Source organism: Quercus lobata, chromosome 12 (assembly GCF_001633185.2).
Source record: "Quercus lobata isolate SW786 chromosome 12, ValleyOak3.0 Primary Assembly, whole genome shotgun sequence".
NCBI lineage: Eukaryota > Viridiplantae > Streptophyta > Magnoliopsida > Fagales > Fagaceae > Quercus > Quercus lobata.
The window spans coordinates 3,072,454-3,088,213 of NC_044915.1; the positions used below are offsets into that span (position 1 = coordinate 3,072,454).

General features: G+C 39.2%; 1 protein-coding gene across 1 annotated transcript; it reads left to right on the forward strand.

The window, feature by feature from the left end:
- Positions 1-603: 603 nt before the first annotated feature.
- On the forward strand, positions 604-6,341 carry LOC115971679 (threonine dehydratase 1 biosynthetic, chloroplastic-like). The gene is made up of 7 exons (XM_031091688.1): positions 604-659; positions 1,323-1,698; positions 3,304-3,483; positions 3,567-3,836; positions 5,032-5,238; positions 5,445-5,693; positions 6,082-6,341. The coding sequence occupies exons 1-6, from the start codon at positions 604-606 to the stop codon at positions 5,679-5,681; spliced, it is 1,326 nt and encodes a 441-aa protein (XP_030947548.1). The 3' UTR covers positions 5,682-5,693; positions 6,082-6,341.
- The last annotated feature ends 9,419 nt before the right edge of the window (positions 6,342-15,760 follow it).

Here is a 15,760-nt window from a genome sequence, read left to right on the forward strand (position 1 = left end):
ATTTTAAACCTAAAAACCTCCTGCATCAGTGAATGTTAAACAGCAGTATTGCAAATTTTTTTGCAATATTGCTACAGTACAATTCTAAACATAGAATTGTACTGTTCACGAATTGCAAAAAAAAATAATAATATTTTATTCTCCTATTTACCCCGGAATTTCTCTCTCATCCCTCTCATTTTTCTGTGCTCTTCTCACTCTTCCTTCTCTTTCTCCATCTGCTCTCTCCTCTCTGAAACTTCATCGCCAAAATTTCTCACCCATCTCACACGGCCACTCTCTCATCTCTCATCGCACGGCCTCTCATCTCTCATTGCACGACTTCTCTCTCATTGCACTGGTGCTGGGTTTTGGATTTTTGAGGTTGGAGGTTGGATCAGCGTGGATCGGTGAGTTGGGTTTGGATCGTTGGGCTGGGATCGGTTGATGGTGGGTTTGGATCGGTTGATCGGTGGGTTTGAAATGGTGGATCGATTGATCGGTGGGTGGATCGTTTGGGTTGATCATCGGTAGCTCCGGTGATGATTTTTGGGTATTTGCGACGGCCTGGGTTTCAAATCGGTGGCATGGGTTTGTCAATCGGTGGCTTGGGTTTGCTGATCGATGGCTTGGGTGGTGGGTGTGGTGGCCGTTGTTGGCTCCAACTGGTCTGATGGTTTGTGTGTGTGTGTGTGTGTGTGTGTGTGTGTGGCTCTGTTGATGGTTTGTGTTTGTGTGTGTGTGGCTTTGTTGTGGTTGGGTTGTGGCTGAAGTGGCTGGTTATTCTGGGTTTTCGATGAGTTTTTTTTTTTTCCTTCTGTTGTGATGCTGGGTTTTTTTTTTTTTTTTGTTTTTTTAATATGGGTTTTTGTTCCGATGGGATTTTGGTGAGCAGTGGGCAGTGGTGGCTTGGGTTTTTCTAGGTTTTTGTTCCGATGGGTCGGTGTGTGTCACACAGGTGTTGAGGGAAAAAGAGAGGAAGGCTTTGTGTGTTGAACCGGTGTTGAGGGAGAAAGAGAGGAAAAAAAGACTGTTGGAAAGCCTAGGAAAACAAAAGTTTCGGCTAGAAAAAAAATAATAAAGAAAGATTAAAAGATAATATTTTAATAAAAATAGAAGTTTGGGATGTGGAGGGATTGTAAAATAAGATCGTATAAATGATAACGTGGTTTTTAGAATTGTAAAATAGGATAGCATTAGCATTTTCCAATGCTAATGCTCTAATGATCCACATATATATGCTAATTCTCCAGACAACCCTGACTCCTCGGCACACAATATTACACAAAACCCAAAACTCAAGACGCCTCTCTCTCTCTCTCTCTGACCATTTCTCACTCTAGAAAGCATGGACACCTCCACACTCTGTCTCACCCCAAACACTTCGACTTGGCCCCACCAACCTTCACCGGGATCCACACTACCGCCACCACCACCAACAACAAAAACCGTTTGACAATTGCCGCCTCGAATGAAAGTCTCGCCCGAGTCGCGGAAATACAGACGGCGGTGGCGGTAGTGTGGATCCCGGTGAAGGTACCGAACCGCACCGTTACAGACGGCGGCGGTGAAGACAAATCCGAAGCAATGTGTTACCTCACCAACATACTCTCCTCTAAGGTCTATGACGTGGCAAACGACTCGCCATTGGAGCTCGCTACCAAGCTCTCCAAGCGTCTCGGCGTCGAGGTTTGGCTCAAGAGAGAAGATTTACAGCCTGTAAGTATTCTTATTTTCCTTTCATTTCTGAAAACTTTTGCCGAATTTCGAAAAATTCCTTGATATTATATGTAAGGACGCGATTCGTGGCGGACCGTAACAGTGTCGAGTTCGCACGTAAAAAGGCCCCTAACAATATCATTTGTAGAGCGTGGGTTTGGAAGGCTAGGCCCTGGTTGACAGGCGGTGGGTTTTTCGCGGTGTTCGTACAAGTTTAAGTTTTCCTTCACCCCTAGAGTCTTTCTCCTGGAGGTGGGCTGGGAGGCTCTAGTTTTTGGCCATTTTTTCCAACCCCTTCTTTAGGTTACTTCTTTTTCCTTTTATCTTTTTCTGTGTTCATTGTCCTTCGTCCACGTATAGGATCAACCTTTCCAAGATTGATACTTGTCCCATCAGCCCATATTCAAAGTCATCAGGGGTGGTTGTAAAAGCCAAAGAATGCGGCTCTGTCAGGTTCAGAGCATTGAATGGCAGTAAGGGCAGCTTTCCCTGGATATTTTAGATCTTTCTTCCTAGTTTCAGTCCTATACCGTTTTTACCCTTCTTTCAGGGGGGGACTTTGGGTCTGCCGAGGACTGAGTTGTCCTCGGCGGTATCCAAAGGCTATTTTGTCGAGCTTGGGCCATAGCCCTCCTCGGCTTGGGCCTTCGGATTCTCCCCGGGTAGAGGGGCCTGGCCCATAAATCATTTGGGCCCCACATTATACAAAATGTTTGTAATGTTAATTTAATTTGTTTATCTGTTTTCACTGAGTTTTGAGACTTTTTGAATTGTAATTTTGCTTCAGAAATTTATATATATATATTTGATGAACAGAGTTTGATGTGGAAATATATTGATTAAATTTCTAGATACAAGGAATTCAATGAAAGTAAGCTCATCCAAAATTCCAAATAGGCTGTACAGTTATTTATTTATTCTAATTATAATTTAAATAGGGAATCCAACATTTTTTTTTTTTAATTTGTTTTAATTTATTTAGTTTCTATTTTAGCACACTGTTTTTTTCAGTGGAAAACATTTTCTAGAAGACTGGCTCGTTTAATGTTTGATTGTGACCATGAAAATGATTGGTTTGCATGGGAAATCACTAGAATTTCTTGTAATTTCAAAAAATTATATCAAAGGCAGAATTTAAATAGGAAAACATTTTCTATATTATGGGCCAAAGCTTCAAATGGGAAAAACAGACCCCAAATTCAGAATATGTGCAAAAATTCCAGGTGGAAAGTGATTTGTTTTGGTAAAACGTTTTCCGCTATCACAAAGCAGGGACGAGTTTTTGGCTTTTTAAGGCTTGTTTCGTTGACTATAGAAAGCATTTTTAGTTACCAAGCAACGGAAAATATGGAAAACATTTTCCAGATAATTTATTATGCTGAAACAAACCGAGTTTAAATTCAAGTAGGTTTTGACTATAATTTACCGGACTGTTGTGTATGACTTCTAATCTCTAAGTGATTTATATGATACATTCATTCCTTTCCTTTTTCCTTGCAGAAGTTCCATTGTTGTCATTTTTTTTTGGTGGTATGGGTTTATTTGTGTTTGAATAGCAAATTCAGGTTAATTGAATGCTCATGGTTTCATTGCTGTGGTTTGCAGGTTTTCTCGTTCAAGCTGCGTGGAGCTTATAATATGATGGCGAAACTTAAAAAAGAACAGTTGGATAGAGGGGTCATTTGCTCATCAGCTGGAAATCATGCACAAGGTGTTGCATTAGCTGCCAAGAAACTTGGCTGCAACGCCGTGATTGCTATGCCTGTTACTACGCCAGAGATCAAGGTACATCTTGTACAATGTCAAATTTATGTTTGTATTGAGAAATATGGCTTCTTAATTGAACTGTGGATTTCTTCATTTTGCAGTGGCAATCTGTTAAGAAGCTGGGCGCCACAGTTGTTCTTGTGGGGGATGCCTATGATGAGACACAAGCATATGCCAAAAAAAGGGCCATTGAGGAAGGCCGTATCTTCATACCTCCTTTTGATCACCCGGATGTCATCACGGGGCAGGGAACTGTTGGGATGGAAATTATTCGTCAAATGAAAGGCCCGTTGACAGCAATATTTGTGCCTGTGGGTGGTGGCGGGCTTATAGCCGGTATTGCTGCTTATGTAAAGAGGGTTGCTCCAGAGGTATGCTGATTGTTTTTTTTTTTTTTTTTTTTTTTTTTTTCAATGTAGTTTTGGGTTTAAATTTGTTTAATATGTTTTCAAGATTTCCTAATAATTTGCTAAGCAATTAATATTTAGGGCGAAATTTTGGCGCAGTTCCTTAAGTGTAGTGGATTAGGTTCTCTGATTAAATTGAAACACATGGTTGCATTGACTAATAAAGTACAAACAATGTCATCTTTCCAAGGACAATAGAATTCAGTGCAATTATGTGTTTGAATTTAATTGGGGAATTTACTTCTCAAAATTTAATGGGGGAATCTAATATTCTAATGTACTGATATCTGAGTTTTTACCCTTTATGTTACTGTGTTATTCCTGGAAGCATCATTTGGATCTTGTAAAGTGCTTAAGACAAGACACCATCTGCATGCATCTTATAATCAGAAGTAGACTGGGCGATTATGTATAAAAAGCCTTAAAGGCTATGCTGTTACAAGTTTCTGTACTCGATGTGAATACATCTAAAGCTTGTTGGACATCTTCGTACTTTATGTTGAGTCCAACCTGATCTGTATTTTTCTTTAGATAAATATGCCGAAACTGATCTGCATGACGTATAGTAGTCTGAAAGAGTAATGTGATTTGGCCCTACATGCTTTTATATCTTACTCCATGTGTTTAATGGTCGAGGGAACCTATGTGATCACATCAATTGAAAATTGAAATTAATTAAGATTAATTCTTTTCCACTATATAAATCTTTTCATTGTTTTGTCTTATCATCAAAAGTCACCCCCTTTCCCTAAGTTGGGGGAGTTGGAAGCAATCTGACCATTGCAACAGTTCTGGCCCTATCTTTTTTTAACCAATATCAAACTTTTCTCCACTGATACCACGCATGCCTTCTTCAGTTCTTACCTCCTGTGAGGACTTAACCTTCTTGTCGTTATTGTTCATAATGTAACACAAAATTTGTCAATGAGCTCTAGCTCAAATGGCACTTTCTCATCCGTCAATAATGGGATGGGTGGGGGGATACGTCTTAGGTTCAATACCTACAGGGTGCTTGTGTAACTTACCCATACGAAAAAAAAATCTTAACAGATATATTTTCTTGGTTCTTCCCTTTTTGAAAGATTTTGTGTGCGGTTGACTTGTTTCTTATTACATGACTAATTCATAATGGACACTTTTTTTGGTATATTTTATTCAGGTAAAGATTATTGGGGTGGAGCCTTCTGATGCAAATGCAATGGCACTGTCCTTACATCATGGTCAAAGAGTGATATTGGACAAGGTTGGAGGTTTTGCAGATGGTGTAGCTGTTAAAGAGGTTGGTGAAGAAACTTTCCGCTTATGTAAGGAATTGGTAGATGGTGTGGTACTTGTAAGCCATGATGCTATCTGTGCCTCAACAAGGGTGAGATTACTATCTTGTTTTAAAGTTTGTTTGCAAGCTTCTCAGTTTTAATAATGATTATGCATTGATGGGTGTTACTGTGCAAGGCAGTGTGGTAAACAGTGTTGAAAGTTGAATTTCTCTCTGATTCAACTGTATTTCATTGGAGAGCTTAAATCTTTAAAATGGTATATGAGAGTTGCAATATTATTATATTCATGTTGCAGGACGTGTTTGAGGAGAAAAGGTGCATTTTAGAACCGGCAGGTGCTCTTGCTCTTGCTGGAGCTGAAGCATACTGCAAGTTTTATGGTCTTAAGGGGGATAATGTTGTAGCAATAACTAGTGGAGCAAACATGGATTTTGATAAACTGACGGTGGTGACTGAACTGGCTAAAGTTGGTAGGCAACCAGAAGCTGTGATTGCAACTGTTATGCCAGAGGGGCCTGGAAGCTTGAATTGATTTTGTGAACTGGTATGTCAATGAAGCTTTGATGAACTTTTCTTACAGAACAGCTTTCTTTTCCATGGCATGTAATGAACATGTGAATTGGCAGGTAGGACCGCTGAATATCACTGAATTCAAATATAGGTTTAACCGTTTAACTCTGACAAAGAAGCTATTGTTCTGTACACGTAAACCCCTTGTCAATCTGTATTAATTACAAACAAATGCTAAATCTTTCTGTTGACATTTATTTCAATGAAAGCAAACTTTTGCCGGTATCCATCTTTTGGAATTTGGGAACATTTTCTTCTGTATGGTTTAAGTATCATCACTACGGGTTACAGGTTTCTGTAAATAATCTGCCCGTGTATATGATGGGGTCCATCAGATCACTAATATTGCTTTTATAATGCAGGATTCTGGGGGATGTTTTCATGGGTCGCTATCACACAGTGTTCGACTATGGGAATTCAAGAGTTGGATTTGCTGAAGCAGCTTTTGTCAAGCCTTCGATCTAAGTTCTATGTTCTATTTGTAAATATACCTGTGTAAAAACCTCTACTTAATTGTAGGGTTACAAACTTAAAAATAGAACTTATCAAGTGATAGGCCTCGATCTTAAACACGTTATCTATAAATATATCAAGACAAAGTGATTGTTATTATTAGAAAAAAAATAAAATGGTGGCACCTTATGAGATTATTAGTCTCTGAATTGTTAGCTAGCATGATCTGAAACCCACTTTAAGACTTCAATTTGGAGCCGCTGAGCTTGGCCTAGGCTGACTTTTCAAGCTTTGGTATTTTCTTTATTTTTTATGTTTCCCTTTAAATGGTCAAAATTTTGCACATGAGATTTACTCGTTCTGTGGGAGTGTGTTATAGGGTCCGTTTGGATAGAACTTATTTTGCTGAAATTGAAAACTGAAAATATTGTAACAAAATAATTTTTAAATATGTTAATAGTATCGTGAGACCCATTTTTAATGAAAAAGTTGCTCAAAAGTGGAATTTGTGAGTCTGTAAACAGTGCACGGATGCACTGTTCACCATGGAAAAGTCAACAAATGCAGGCTAAAAAGAAAAATGGGAAAACGCGGAAGAAGCAAAATGTGGACGTGATAAGGTGGATCCAAACCGGCACATAATCAAGTAATACCAACAACCTAATTATGATTGGTAGCAAGTTCTTGCTACTAGGAATCTTGAATTTGAGTTATGGCAAAAGAGAAGGGTGGGTTCGATTTTGTTAGGTACTTTGAATTTTTAATCTTTTAACAATGATGATATGAAATAGGTTTTTTTTTTTTAGATGTTGTAAGGACCCGACTTGGCTTCCTTGTCCAGCACGTGGATAGACTTAGGCCCAAGAAGCCCAAAACAATGAATTTGTAGAGAAATGGGTTGGAAAACTGGGCTTTAGTTTGTCAAACAATGATCTAGATAGGCTTGATGACAAAAAGATAAAAATGGACAACTATAAAATGAAGAAAGAACGTCCTAGGCGAAGTTCGAGGACAATAGTTCTTATATAATGCTCTTAGATAACGTTACAAGTTTGATTGTGGATTATTATAGTATTTTTTTACTCAATTCCCCCTCCCCCCCTCCTCTCTTGTTTCCTCCTTCTTCTTTTATACTCTCCCCCCTTTTCACTCCACCGTCCACCTGTATGCTAGATAGTTAGAGCTGATACTTGTCCCATCAGCCCTTCCCATAAGTCCTCAAGTAGTAGCTATAAGGCTGAAATACACTGTTCAGGTATCACTTCTACATTAATGCGGCCAGGAGATTAGCTGCAGTACATTTAATGCGGAGGTAGCAGCTTTCTCCCCAGATATTTTGGGATTCATCCTTATCTTATATCTCTGCAGTGTTTGTTCGCCCCAAATGAATTTCAAGGGTTGTCATCTTTGTTGTCAATTCATTTTCTAGGACCTCAACCGAGGAAGTTTTCATCCTTGGCACACTCTCCGGAGCCTTTAGGACCAAACCCCACCTTTTATTCATCAACGCAATCTCCTCTAACGAAGACATCTCCTCCTTAGGTAGATCTTCATTCTCGGCTTGGGCCACAGGCCCAATATATGAATAAATAATGAACTTCTAGGCCCAAGGACCCTATAATAGCCCCTCGAGATTCCCCTTTCTGGCTCTTCAGTAAGAAATGAGGATTTTGATGTCTCTAAATTAGCTCCATGCCTATTTCGCTTTTCCTCTACTTATGAAGACGCCCTTTTGTCTGCCCAAGACACGGTCTTGGCGTTGTAGCATTCGAGGTACGTCCTTATTAAATTCTGGCAGCTCTTTGTCCCCTACATTCTACAGCATGATGCAAATCGTAAGGTTGAGGGCTTCGTTGGGAATTGAGCAGGAACTTTCCTGCTCTCTACTCTCTTCTTGATATAAATATCTATTAAATCAACTTTTTTCCTCACTTTAGCATTCATTTCGTTCTAGCGCTCATACCTTGAACCTGCACACTTTTTCAACCTTCTTGAGCCCTTACAAATACTAAGGGCCCGTCCGAGGACACCTTTACTCTTATCATAAGTCTTCTTAAACTTTTGCTCTTTAATTTTCTACATCCTCCTCTGTTCTTCACGTTCTTTCTTTTTCTCCCCAGTTCTAATTTTCTTTCTCAATCTCTTTAGTTTTCCCAGCCTTTTCTAGGAATTGGTAGATTTAAGAGTAGTAGATTCTGAGGAGGGGATAAAAAGCTTTAGGGCTCGTTATAGTATCCCTCCAGGAGTAGGAATTAGATACTGTGATAAGAGTCAATGGCACGAGGATAAGCAAGTTGGGGAGGTAGTAATCCCGATGATTGCATTTATAGAAGGAGAGATGAAAATCCCCATGGATGGAGTCACTAGAGACTACCTTAAAGCTTATAGGTTGGCTCCCACTCAGTGTGCCTCTAATATGTTTAGGATCCTAGCTCTGTGAATGCCCTCAACGAAAAGATGGGTTTAGGTCTAACCCATCACGATGTCAATTGGGTCTATAATCTTCACTGCCTAAAGGGACAGGGATACTACTTGAAATCAAGGTATCCCAAGGTTAGGCTCATTCAATGTCTCCCCGAATCCAACAAAGGGCTGAACAAAGACTTCCTGATCTTGTCAGGGGAGTGGAGTGATGGTCTCCCTTACTCGACGAGAGAAGGAGAACTAGATGGGGTACTAGGCCTAGGGTATTCATTTACAAGTCCTTTCTCTAATTTATTGTATTTTTATATCTGACAAGATTTTATTTCACTGATGGATTTGCAGACAGACGCGCTGCTGAACCGAATTTCAACCTGGTCAACAAGGATAGCCTAGACAAAATCCTTAAGGCTGAGGTATTTGTGAATTCAGATGGCCAGTTACGAATGGGTCATTTGATCCTAGGATACACGCCAATCTTGTCCAGTTTCCAAGCTCCAAAGTGGGTCATAAGGGCAAGAGACCCTCGCCTACATTGGATAAGCTTAACTACTCCAGGTTTCCTTCTTCTTGGTCCAAAAGTAGAGATCGAAGAAATCACAACCCCTATTCTTGAAGGTATACCAACAATAGGGGCCTCGTCACTACAACAGACAACCAGTGCGGCCACTTCATCTTACCGCCCCAACATACAAGAAGAAGAAGTGGTAGAAGTAGCTGATTCTGAGGACGAGTTTGAAGTTTTCAACTGAGTATTGTCCCCGGAAGTTTCAAATCCTGATCTCGGCCCTCCATTCTCAACAATAATCGATGAGATGGGGATACAGTGCAAACCAAAGTCCAGTTTGCTTGACTTAATAGAGTTTTAACCTGGGAAGGATGCACCTGGGAAGGCTACCCAAACTAAGCTTCCCACTCCACCCCAGACTAGGCTTTCCACTCCTCCACCTACCTTGCCCTCTCAAGTGGCAAAACTGAAGAGGAAGAGAGAGTCAAAAGGGAAGGAGGTGATGAGAGCTAGACAAACCTTTCCCCTCTGCGAGGACGAGGTTCAAAGGGCGTCCAAACAAGCCAAAACAGGGCAGAGGGGCAACGAGAAGGTTGCTGAGAAAAGGAGCGATCCCTAGATTAGGCCTCCAACCTGGCTCCCTGCCCTAATGTTGAATGGGAACCTCTCCTTGCTAACGCCTCAATTTGCGATTTTCAAGGAGGAGTAGCCGGTTATATGGCCGACGCAGTGGAGCAAGCTTTGCTGCTCCTTGATGACATGGCCGAGCTACGAGACATGAGGAGATATGAGGTTTTTCTCATTCTCAAAAGATATCTGGCTATGGTACGTCCCCCTCCTTTCTTTCTAACTTATTCTCTTCACTTTCCTCTTCTAATTCTTTTTTCTTTCCTTGGCAAGCTGTTCAAGCATCTTTCCAGGCTGAAAAGATAGCCAACTCCTACCATCGGCAGATGAAGGAGGAGGAAGGGAGGTGCAACGCTGCTGTGGACTCCTTTCATGTGGCCGAGAAGAGTATTCAGGAGCTTAAGAAGAAGCTGCAGGAGGAGGAGAAAGAAAGGAAGTATGCAGCGGCATCCCTGAAGAGTGCTGAAAGCCAAAGGTTGCTGCTGCGTACTACTGAGGACAACCTGGCCTCTTCCAAAACTCAGATTGCTGCATTAAAAAAGAAACTGAACTTTTTTCTTTCCTTGGCAAGCTGTTCAAGCATCTTTCCGGGCTGAAGAGATAGCCAACTCCTGCCATCGACAGATGAAGGAGGAGGAAGGGAGGTGCAACGCTGCTGTGGACTCCTTTCATGTGGCCGAGAAGAGTATTCAGGAGCTTAAGAAGAAACTGAAGGAGGAGGAGAAAGAAAGGAAGTATGCAGCGGCATCCTTGAAGAGTGTTGAAAAACAAGCTGAAAGCCAAAGGTTGCTGCTGCGTACTGCTGAGGACAACCTGGCCTCTTCCAAAACTCAGATTGCTGCATTAAAAAAGAAACTAAAAGAGGTCAAGAAGGCTAGAGGTCTCGCCGAGAAGGCCCGAGAGGAGGTAGAGAAAGCCAAGATGAAGCAGAGTAGCATGGTTATGATGTAGGCATGGCCGAGACTGAGGACGCCCTTAGGGTTGAGGTCCCTGCCATTTGAAGAACTTACTGCGCCTAGACATGGGAAGAAGCCCTCAACCAGGCTAGGGTTGAGGCCTCTTCCATGCTCAGGAGGGCAGAAAGTATCTACTACCCACCAGCCATACGCCTTGCGAGCTCTTCAGATTCTAAGGCTGACCCAGCGCCCTCGGAAGCAGCTGAAGCCCAAGGAAGTCCACCCAGAGCCCCTCCTACAGCTAATACTTCTTCTGAGGGTGGGAGTAGGCCAAGGACACTACAAAAGCTGGGGATGCCAACCAAAGCACAATCCAAGGCGCTGACTTAGCTCCAACTGTTCCAGGGGATTTCCTCAGAGAAAAAGAAACTTCTCAGAGCATGGAGTTGGTGTTGGCAACCCTTGCCATACCCCCAAAAGTGGACCCAAAGGATAAGGCTCAAGTACCCCCCACAGCAGTGGATACCCAGCCTCCCAAAGATGTAAAGGAAAAAATTGTAATAAAGATGAAAAAATAATTGTATCTTTTCCCCGTTATTTAGTTGCCATTGTTAGAGGCCTAAACTTTAATGGAAGTTGCAGATTTTCTTTTTATGATTTTGCTTGTTGTGATGGGATATATCTTGAGTGACCAATCCGTCTAAGTAACAACACATAACTTACGCAAAAATATGATCAATATTAAAACAAATTGAATCTGCTATTTTAAACACCTCGGCCATGCCTTTTTTTTTTTTTTTTTTTGAAAAACTTACGCAACATTGTGACGTGAGCATAGGTTTTAAAGTTACAACTTGCCTTACTTAAAAACAACTTTATAGGAGCTGAGTGGCAAACCACTTTCATACAGACATGGGCATGCCTGCAAATACTTTAAGTGATGCTCATGAACATCTAATTGAGATCATTATAACTGTACCCAAAGTATGTCATGCTTAGACACTTAGGTAATGGTCAAGACGTGTTAACTTTCCTAAGGCAGATGGTCCGAGTAACTAGGCTTAGCTAAGGTTCTATTTAATACTTAGAATAATTTATAAAGTTATCAATTTTTTTAAGGCATGTGCTCCGAGGAGCCAAGCATGGCTAAGGTTCAGTTTGATTCTTAGATAGATGCTAATGAGTATTAATTTTCCCAAAACAGATGGTCCGAGGAACTAGGCATAGCTAAGGTTCTGTTTAATACTTAGAATAATGAATAAAGTTATCAATTTTCCCAATGCATGTGGTCCGAGGAGCAAGGCATGGCCAAGGTTTAGTTTAATACATTGATAGATGCCAATGAGTATTAATTTTCCCAAAGCATATGATCCGAGGAACCAGGCATAGCTAAGGTTCTGTTTAATACTTAGAATAATGAATAAAGTTATCAATTTTCCCAAGGCATGTGATCCGAGGAGCCAGGCATAGTCAAGGTTCAGTTTGATACTTAGATAGATGCCAATGAGTATTAATTTTCCCAAAGCAGATGGTCCGAGGAATCAGGCATAGCTAAAGTTCTGTTTAATACTTAGAATAATGAATAAAGTTATCAATTTTCCCAACGCATGTGGTCCGAGGAGTCAAGCATGGCCAAGGTTTAGTTTGATACTTAGATAGATGCCAATGAGTATTAATTTTCCCAACACAGATGGTCCGAGGAACCAGGCATAGCTAAGGTTCTGTTTAATACTTAGAATAATGAATAAAGTTATCAATTTTCCCAAGGCATGTGGTCCGAGGAGTCAGGCATGGCCAAGGTTCAATTTTATACTTAGATAGATGTCCAGAACACATGACAAGCAATATAACAAACCCAAAATGGGGTGAAGAGAATCTCCATTAATAATAATATCTCTTTAGGTTATATACATTCTAGGGGCGTGGTACGGCCCTTTCTTCTAGATCTTCTAGATAATAAGCACCAATCCCGGCCATTGATGTAATACGATAGGGCCCCTCCTAGTTAGGTCCTAACTTCCCCCATGTTGGGTTCTTGGCAGTCCCCATAACTTTTCTTAGAACCAAATCTCCAGGTGCCAGTGGCATTAGCTTCACATTAGCATCGTATTTTTGTTTGAGCTTGTGTTGATAATAAGCTAATTGGACCCTGGCATTTTCTCTCTATTCTTCACTTAAATCTAGGCTCTTTTCCAACAGCCCATCATTGCCTTCCAAAAAAATCAATCCACTATAATAAAGAAAAGTTTAATATCTAGTACAAAATCTTTGTCTCTAGACTCTATAATCCTAGTAGATGAACTTACAGTAATAATCTTCTATAGCATTAGAACCTCTAAACTCTTCAATATGTGAACCCCTTGACAGATGGCGCACTTGCAATCATAACAGGAACCTCCGAATGACTTCAAGAACTTCTTGAAAGTTTTCTTTATAGTAACAAGTCTGTAGTGGCTGCTATGCCTTTAGCTTCTTCATCAAACGAACTTCAAATTTAATTTGAAACTTTTTTGTATGATTAATTTGAGAGAATTTGGTTCAAAAACCATAGATGCACAAATGATGTGTTTCTCTCTCTCTAAAAATATTTCTAATAGATGGCTTATAATGTCCTTTAAATACTTATTCAAACAGATTTCACTTTAAGCTTCAAATAGAAAATTTATGGGCTTTTTTGCGTTACCGATTTTTGTTGAAATGTGAAGCTCAATAGATCGATAGATATCGAGCTAGCTATAGAGGAGGCAAAAGGTAATCTCGATAGATCGAGAGGTATTAAGGAGGTATTGAGATAGCTAATGAGAGTTATTGAGCTAGCTATGAGGTACATGCTAAAAATGCACTTTTCTTGAGCAGACTTTGTTTCTTCAACCTAACCTTAAATTTCAACTTTAAAACACATCAAAACTCAATAAAAAAAACATAATTTGTCATGGCTTGACAATACCAAAACACATAAACCTAACAATCTCTCCCTTTGTCAATCCATGACAAAATCTCAAGTACAAAATTAAGTTCAATACAATAATAAATAGATTACAAAGAATGAACCCATATTCAAATAAACTAGCCTAATCTAAAAAAAAAAAAAAAAAAACCAGTCCCAAGAAATCATTGCATAAACTAAAATTGAATGTCTTGATTGGCTCCATACTTGTCTTCCTGAAAGCATTTAACAAACACATTATGCGCACTATGTGGAAAACAATTACAGATAATAAATAAGTAAAGCTCAAGATTATGTATACATTATACTAATAAAAAATGGGCACATAACCCCAAAGTACATATTGCTCTCCTCCTAAGCAAATAAAACACATTTCCTCCTTACACAAACATGTATTACTCCCCTTAACATGTAGAATCTCTAAAAACCACATTTTCTCCCCCTTTTTGTCGTGATTGATATGGGGTACAAAAAGCTATAAAGTTTCACAAGGGAAACATAAAGATGATCAAAGGGGCATAAAGAATCCATAAACAAACATGAATAGAATGACAACAAGATACTATGGAAACTAAGGGGACAACACATACATGGAATGCAAACAAATAAAACTCCCCCCCCCCCCCAATAAGAGCAATGGCTGTAAAACAACTTTTTCCCATTTAAAAATTAGAAAACAATTGTTGGAGATAAACATTTTGAGGAGATACATTAAAAATAAATAAATAAAAAACACACACACACACACACACACACACACACACACACAAAAGAAAAAATGACTTAGGAAAACTGATGAATCAAACTAGTTTCACAATAAAAAAAAACTTAGGGGAAAATCTTCCCAAAAGGCAATCTACTATACTAAAAAAGTTTAAGATTTGATAAAAAAAAAAAAAAAAAAAACGTTTGTTCCAAAACTCTACAAATTTCAATAGATAAACTTACAGTAGAAACCTTCTATTGCATTAGGACCTCTGAACTTTTCGATATATGAACACATTGACAGATGATGCACCTGCAATCACAACAAGAACCTTTAAATGGCTCCCAGAACGTCTTGAAGGTTTTCTTCACGTACAGCAATAAGTTTGTAGGCTTTAGCTTCTACATCAAACGAACTTCAGATTTACTTTGAAACTCTTCAATATGTTGAAATTGAGAGAACTTGGGTACAAAAACTCTAGCCACACAAACAGAGTCTCTCTCTCTCTCTCTCTCTAAAAACCTTCTAATAGATGGTTTATAATGTCCTTTAAATACTAGTTCAAACGGATCTCAATTTCAGGTTCAAACGAACAAGTTATGAACTTTTTCACGTTGTTGATTTTTGTTGAAACACAAAGCTCAAAAGATCAAGAGGTATCAAGTTAGCTATCAACAAGGCATAAGGTAATCTCGATAGATTGAGAGGTATCAAGTTAGCTATCAACAAGGCATAAGGTAATCTCAATAGATCGAGAGGTATCAAGATAGATATTAAGATATATTGAGCCAACTATCGAGATACATGCTAAAAATACACTTTTCTTAAGCAAACTTTGTGTCTTTAACTTGATTTTCAATTACAACTTTAAGACACATCAAAACTCAATAAAATAACATAATTTGGCATGATTTAACAATACCAAAACACATGAAACTTACAAAGATGTTGTGGATCCACAAGCACATATATATATATATATATATCCACCATAAGAGCATCTCACGCCATCTCTTCAAATTCTTTTTTTTTTTTTTTTTTTTCTTGGGTGGTTTCATTCTCTACATTTGGATGAAAGTTTGGTTGGAAAAAGCCTTTTTGAAGATGCTCTAAAGATTTAGTGAATTGTGATTTGGTTCAAAGGCCATTTGAGGATTTGCTTTACAAAGATAGGGAAACAATTAACTGGATATATATAGTATGTCTAGTTTGGACTGCTCTTGGACAATCTGACTAGAAGGTTTAAACAAAAAATTGTATGGATGTGTTGATGGGTTCCACTAACCAAACAGGTTGTATGCTCTTCACACTTACGGAACAAGTTAAAGCTGATTTCTCATATTATTGGTCCACATATTGGTCCTACCCTCCAACTTCATCTTACATGAGCTTACCAATAGTTTATTCTTTTTTCTTTTTCTTTTTTTAAAAAAAAAAAAATTGTTTTAAACAGTCTAGAACCTCATTTTTATTTCCATTTTAT

Excerpts from the sequence above, each read along its gene's own strand:
- LOC115971679 (XM_031091688.1), top strand. The coding sequence starts at position 604 with ATGGCTTGGGTGGTGGGTGTGGTGGCCGTTGTTGGCTCCAACTGGTCT. Across the intron at positions 3,484-3,566 it reads TTACTACGCCAGAGATCAAG|TGGCAATCTGTTAAGAAGCT; the intron begins GTACATCTTGTA and ends TTCATTTTGCAG. Across the intron at positions 5,239-5,444 it reads CTATCTGTGCCTCAACAAGG|GACGTGTTTGAGGAGAAAAG; the intron begins GTGAGATTACTA and ends TTCATGTTGCAG.